This window comes from Stegastes partitus, unplaced genomic scaffold, assembly GCF_000690725.1.
Source record: "Stegastes partitus isolate 25-593 unplaced genomic scaffold, Stegastes_partitus-1.0.2 Scaffold1790, whole genome shotgun sequence".
In the NCBI taxonomy this organism is placed as follows: Eukaryota; Metazoa; Chordata; class Actinopteri; family Pomacentridae; genus Stegastes; species Stegastes partitus.
The window spans coordinates 74,744-81,851 of NW_007579521.1; the positions used below are offsets into that span (position 1 = coordinate 74,744).

Here is a 7,108-nt window from a genome sequence, read left to right on the forward strand (position 1 = left end):
CTGTAGACCCTAACAGAGGAGACACACCTGACCCCTGTAGATCCTAATGGACCTGACACCTTCCTCACCTTGGTTGTCGTGGTGATGATGGTCTGCAGCGCGGCTGGTGACCCTGGCGTGTTGCTTGGGTAACGGCAGGGGTACTCAGTGCTGTAGTAATGGTGGTTGTCGCTGTAGGGGGCGGAGCTCTTCAGCAGCTCCTTCCAATTAGGTGGAGGCTTCGTCTGCGGGTCGAAGGAGGACGAGGAGGAGGACAGAGGAGCCGACGATGAAGACGAGGAGGAGGAGCCGAGGACTGGAGTCACCCTGCAGACACACCAGGATCTGGTTTAGACCTGTTCATATAGTTGACAGTAATTCTGGTTTGGACCTGGTTCTAATGATCCTGCCAGGATCTGGTTTAGATCCGTTGATCCTGTTAGTAGCGGGTTTAAACGGAATTGGATTTTAAACTGTTCCTCATCTGGTTTAGGCCTTTTTTGACACTGAGGATTTGGTTTAAACCTGTTCCTGATCTGGTTCTTTCTGGTTCACACTGGTTTACACAGCAGGATTTGGTTTTGAGTGGGTAAGACTGACCTGGGGTCGCAGAGATCAGAGGTCACAGGATATGAAGGTGAGGTCAGGTATCCTTGGAACTCGTAGCTGGGTCGGCTCATGTACAGCCTGGGATTGGCTGGTTTCTGAAGTGTGGGCGGGGCCTCTCCCAGTGCATTGTGGGGGTTGTAGTAGGGATCTGGGCTTTGAAATGCTGGGTAATGCTGCGGGAAGTTTGGCTCAATGAAGGAGATTCTTTCTGCTGGTTCGACGCAGGAGAGGAGGGCAGGGCCAAGAGCCTGAGCAGTAAAGAAACAAACAATAAACAAACAGCACCAACGGTTACACTGTTGTTGTTGTTGTTGTTGTTGTTGTTTGTTGGTGCTGACCTGTGTTTCGATGAGTCGTCTCTTCGGTGTAAACGGAGGTGAACTAACTCGTCTCTTCACTGAACTTCTTCTGGCTTCAGTCTCTGATTTGGATTCTGGTCTGGGATGGTCATGGACCCCTTTAGCCTGGAGGACCACAAAAGCAACAACAATAAACACAACAACAGCAAAACAAAAAGCAACAACTGAAGAAACAACAACAGATCTGGAGGTCAGAATCTGGGTCAGAACAGTTCTAGTTTTCCTGTTAGAACACAGTTTAAACCTGTTCTAATCAGGTTTAGATGTGTTTGTTATACTGCCAGTAACCAACCATCCATCATCTCTACACCTTCATCCTCACCAGGGTCATGGGGGGCGGAGCCTATCCCAGCTGACTCAGGGTGAAGGCAGGTTCACCTGGACAGGTAACCAGTCTATCACAGGGCTACACTTAGAGACAGACAACCAAGCACACTCACATTCACACCTACGGACAATTTACAATCACCAATTAACCTCAGCATGTTTCTGGACTGTGGGAGGAAGCCGGAGAACCCGGAGAGAACCCACGCTGCACGGGGAGAACATGGAGACTCCACGCAGGAAGATCCCGGGTGTCCTCACCGGGACGACAACCGGCAACCTTCTAGCTGAAGTTGCTAACGGTGCTAACCACTGAGACACCTGCAGGCCTGCCAGTAACTAGTTTAGGTTTATTTCTGTTGTCAGGAAAAGATTTAAGCTGATCTGTTAGCATGAGGTTACAACCTGTTCCTGATCTGGTTCAGGCCTGTTGTGAGACTAAAACTCAGGTTAAATCTTTCTCCTGATCTGGATTAGTCATATTTTAAGACTAAAAATCCAGTTTAAACCCGTTCCTGATCTGGTTTTGGCATCTTCAGATTGCTTTGAGTGCACTGTGTGAAGCTGGTTATTGTGTTAGCATGTTAGCCTGCGTGCTAGCAGCCTGAGCAGGGTGGAGGTGTGGACCTGGAAGAAGATGGCCTTCCCATCGACCCTCCAGAAGTTGGTGACGGGGTAACCGCTGTGACCGCGGCAGGGCAGCAGCTCCAGAGCGGCGTTGCAGCTCGGACACAGCTTCTCTGAAACACACAGATCCCGTCAGGTACACGAGAACACATTGGTGTTGCACACCTGAACAGGTCCAGGTCTTTCTTACTCTGCTGTTTCTGCCGGGCCTTGTCGCAGATGGCGGGGCGGAGCTGCAGCCTGGATCCGTCCGGCAGCGTGCAGCCTCGAGAGCAGACCACCACGCCCAGACACGACTTCTTCAGGATCTGACAGTTGTGGTTGTTGGTGTTCCTCATGGCCCAGCCGGACAGGTGCCTCTGAGCGTTCTTGTCCTCCGCTGCAGCACAAAAACACCTTCGAGTCAAACACGGGTTTATATTTACTGAGATTACGAACACCTTCAGCCACAAACCAAACCGGCCAGCAAAGCAAGATAGTTAGCTGAACTGTCCGCTTTGGACTTCAGGACGCTGACCAAGCTGGTGACCAGTGTCCTGTGAACCTTAACCTGACTGTCAGGTTTAGTAAAGCCGGATCACGTGGAGACATCCAGGATCTATCCCAGAAGCCACTTCGTCATTCATACCTGTGTCTTCTGTAGCAAGACTTAAGCAGGTGTGGATGAACATGTAGGAGCTAGTCTTTGAACCCTGAGCTGAGATGTTTCTCACCGCTGTAGATGTACCGAACGTAGCCGTCGGTCCACTCCTGGAACGGGTCGAACTGCTTCGTGTCCTGCAGACGGACGGACAGACAGAATTAGTTTCATCACAGCAGCAGAACTCGTGGCAGCAGTTCACCGGGTCTCACCGAGCAGCAGCACCGAGTCAGAACCGAGCCATCACAGGACTCTACAGCTGATACGTAAACTTTAACATGATGTCATTTTTCATTTTCCTTCTGATCTGCAAAGCATCTACTTCCCTTGTTGTGGTTCTGCGGGTCTCCTGCGTGAGTTAGAAGGTTCTAGCGGCTGCTGAGGTTCTTCTATTGTTTTTATCTGCTCGCTTGTGTTTCTGCTTCGTCTGCTTTTGGATGAGTTTTATTTTTCTTTTATCCTGTAAAGCGTCTTTGAGATTTATACAAATAAATTGTATTATTGTTATTATTATTATTATTATTATTTTATCACCACCTCAGAAACATCAGAACCTGGACTGTCTGAGCACTGTTCCTGTGGTTCTGCCTCAGACTGGATCATGGAAACAAACTGCAGAAAGTCACTGACTGGTTCTATTTGTTCTCTTTAAATGTCTCAACTGTTTATTTGTTCCGTCTAGATCCCTGAGAACCTCTGCCTCTGACATGTTCCCCAGACCAGAGCCGACAGAAGCTGCTTCATTTACCGTCTTTTCTTTTTGTTCCCTTCCTGATGTGAAGCTCTTCGGGTCGATCTGGTTCTACCTTTAGGCCGCGAGCGTGATTCTGATGTGTGACAGAATATTGTTGGATCAGCTTATTACTGAGATTAATTTTTACTCTCTCTGTTCAGTCTGACAGAGTTTTAATCTGAATCCATTATGGGTTCGTTTCTTGCTGAACAAACTGCTGGATGAGAATCAGAACGTTTCATTTGATGATCTGATCAGCTACAGACGACTTTTTATGAGTAATTAGAATTGGTGGGGAAACTAGAATGTTGTTGTTCTTGCTTTCAGGATTTAAATATTGTGTGTTCAAATACACAGCCGAACATCTAAGTACAAAATCCTGTTTCACATGTAACGTATTACAGTATATGACCAAAAGTATGTGGACACCCTTAAGAGCCAGCGCATCATATGCTGTCCACATACTTTTGGCCAACTGGTGTACGTGTTTCTGAGAAACCAGCACCTTTCTGCAGGTACCTGCTCATCAGGACAGCAGCATGTGGACGCACAGTGTGTTCGACTCAATTAAATGGTTTAGAGAAGAAGAAGTGACAAAAGTATGTGGACACGTTGAGATCAACTCTATGTTAATTAGTATTACCAGAGCATTCAGCCGTCCACATACTTTTGGCAGGGAGTGTTCTTAAACGCGCCAATTCCTTTAATTAAACCAACTTTGAACTAATTAGTTTCACTTTTAATCAACTGTTCAATTAAATGTTTTATTTCTGGTCGAAGCGTGTGTTTCAAAGTAAAAGTCTGTTTATGTCAAGAAACGAGAGTTCAGAGCGTCTCCTGTTAGTGGCTGCTGCCGTTAGTCTGAAGCCTGATCAGCATTATTGATCGCTTTGGGACCTATCGATCGCTGTGGGAGCTATCGATCGCTGTGGGAGCTATTGATCGCTGTGGGGCCTATTGATAGCTGTGGGAGCTATTGATCGCTGTGGGACCTATCGATCGCTGTGGGAGCTATCGATCACTGTGGGAACTATTGATAGCTGTGGGACCTATCGATCGCTGTGGGAGCTATTGATCGATGTGGGAGCTGATTCCAGATCAGATCTCAAACTGTTTTCACTGGAAACAAAAACATTAAAACCAGTTTTTTCTGTTTGAGCAACAACAGAACGAAGAGTCGAGTCAGCGATTCCCACAACACGGAGACAACCTTCAGAGAACCTTCAGAGAACCTTCAGGACAGACACTGTGAACTGGTGTACTAGTAGTGACACTAATGTCGTTCATAATTAACTGAATCATTCAGATGGAGAGCAGCAGCAGACACGTGTCCTGATTTCAGGCAATAATACAAATGTTTTGACTCTTTGTGTACACGCGTTTTTAAATCCATCTTTTGCACACTTGGTGCCTATTTATTGATCTTATTTTTATGCCTGTTTAGTTTTATATTTGATGGGGCTGCTGTAGCCATAAAGATCCTGATTAATAATGTTGTTTAGCTGCAATATCAGCAGATCATTCTAATTTAAAGTCATTTAATTTAATAATACAAATCTGTGATGTGATTAATTATTACCAATAATGTGATCTGGTAACAGTCATTTATAAAAATCTAACAAAACCTGACTGTTTTGGACAAAAGCTTTAAGAACGAATGATTTCATTTCAAGTTCTGCTGGAAGCTAAAATCACAGCGAAGCGGCTCCTTGATGTGACTTCATCCTCACAGCAGCATTCATGCTTTATGACCTGAAGACGGAGAAACGCGTGAAGCTGCTCAGATCTGGACAACACGGAACATTCACTATAATAAATGGTTCTATTACATATAATAGAACAGAACATTCATTATAACAGTATATTAGATTTAATATATAACATTATAGATAATGTTTTAAAACATTTAACAGTATATTACGTATAGTATACTGTTGTATATATAATATATTGTTAAATTATATTAAATTTATCAACATATTAATTATAATATATTGTTGTATTATATATAATTTAACAATAGATTTAATTGGACAGTAACTGGTTGTTTCAGGGGTTTCAGATCAGAGACATCACAGGAGTGGAAGAAGGTTGATTTAATTTGTCGTTTGGTTGCAGATTCTGATTTTCCAGATGAAGCAGCCGCTTGGATTATTGATCAGCTTCTGATCTGGTTATTGATCGTCTGAAACGTAAAACTGGAGACGAACCGCCGTCGGTGCCGCTGTTGGAGGCTTCACGGGCCGCTGAGACGTGTTCTGTTCAGTCTGAATCAGTTCGGCCTCATTTGTTTCTCTTATTGTTGTTTTGTTCTGGTGAAGATATTTAATCTGATGATCACCGCAGCGAGCTCGGACTCCTTTATTATTATTATTATTATTATTATTATTATTATTATTNAATCAAAAATGAATCCATAAAAGAAAAGCCTAATTAAAGTAGAATTAAAGAGACTAATAAAAAAATAATAATAATAATTCATTTTTAATGTTTATAAAGCAATATTAATCAAAAATGAATCCATAAAAGAAAAGCCTAATTAAAGTAGAATTAAAGAGACTAATAAAATAATAATAATAATAATTCATTTTTTTCGTCAGGCAGTATTTTTCTGTGTAAGCCTGTTTGGTTCTGATGGGTTCGGATCCAACCAAACTCTGAAAACCCTAAACTTTGTGTTTAAATCGTCGCTCATGTTTTCACCTTTATTCGCTTTAATTTGACTCTAATTAGTTCTGATATAATTACTTTAAAAATAGTCTGTAAACTTTAGTCTCGGACCGAACTCTGTACAAGTCTCGGACCGTTTCAGAACCTCGGAGTTCTGTTTCTGGACCTTCTTCATTTTGTCTGTCGCGTCTCGTTTTGTTTCTCTTTGTTCGGTTCTGAGTTCTTTTTGTTTTCTGAGTCTTTTAATTGTCGAGACGCATCTACGTCCAACCGAACTGTCAGACGACCCACAGAACCCTCCGGAGATGTTCTCCAGAACAAGTTCTACCTATCAGAGCCGTGCAGCTCCAGGACGACCCGTCTGCAGGTTCTTCCTGTTTTTCTGCGTCTGTTTCTGCTTCAGATGTTCCGTCATCGGAACCCAGAGGAACCGCAGAGAGGATTGTGGTACATCTGAGTCCAGAATGGGTCGGTTCTGTCTCATCAATAGTGGATCCAGCTGATGGATCGGTTACCTGCGGCAGTTTGGGGTCGTTGATGTCCCACGTTAGCTTCATCCCGACGGAGCACACACAGTCCGCCTCGTCCCGCTCCTCCGCCCGGGACATGCTGCTGCTCCGGGTCCTCCTGGTCCGGTCCTCCTGCTCCGGGTCCTCCTGGTCCGGGTCCCCCTGCTCCGGGTACTCCTGGTCCGGGTCCTCCTGGTCCCAGTTTCAGCTCAGACTGAAAACAGACCGAACTGAAGGAAAAGTTTCACTGTGAAACTTAAACAGGCCAAATTTGTATTAAATGTTATTTCAATGTATTTAAAGTTTAATTAAATTTGATTCAGCTTTAATTAATTTCTATTTAATTCTCCCGACAGCGCGTGCAACTCCGCGCGCAGTCTGGAAGGAGTGAGCGGACAGGTGAGACGGTGACGAGCCTGCAGAGGGAGGGGGGGAGGGAGGAAGCAAGGAAGGAAGGAAGGAAGGAAGGAAGGAAGGGCAAAATAAAAGAGAACAGACGCAGAGAACAGAGGAAAAAAGAACCCGGCAGAAATGAAACGCCACATCCTTAAATCGAGAGAAAAGTGAACGTAGTCTGGTTGGTGGGTTTTGTTTGAATGTGAGGTTCAGCTGCTCCTGGACTGCACACCAGACTCCACTCAGATCTGAGCCGGTTTTA

At 44.6% G+C, this 7,108-nt stretch overlaps 1 protein-coding gene across 1 annotated transcript in view; it reads right to left on the reverse strand.

Annotated features, from left to right (window-relative positions):
- gcm2 (glial cells missing transcription factor 2) overlaps window positions 1-6,549 on the reverse strand; it is a 9,314-nt gene extending 2,765 nt beyond the window's left edge. The window contains exons 1-7 of the mRNA XM_008302293.1: window positions 6,457-6,549; window positions 2,612-2,675; window positions 2,089-2,277; window positions 1,899-2,011; window positions 927-1,052; window positions 580-836; window positions 69-306 (exon numbers count right to left, since the gene is read on the reverse strand). Coding sequence (XP_008300515.1) covers window positions 69-306; window positions 580-836; window positions 927-1,052; window positions 1,899-2,011; window positions 2,089-2,277; window positions 2,612-2,675; window positions 6,457-6,549 — 1,080 coding nt within the window. The remainder of the gene's footprint in view (window positions 1-68; window positions 307-579; window positions 837-926; window positions 1,053-1,898; window positions 2,012-2,088; window positions 2,278-2,611; window positions 2,676-6,456) is intronic.
- Window positions 6,550-7,108: the final 559 nt, after the last annotated feature.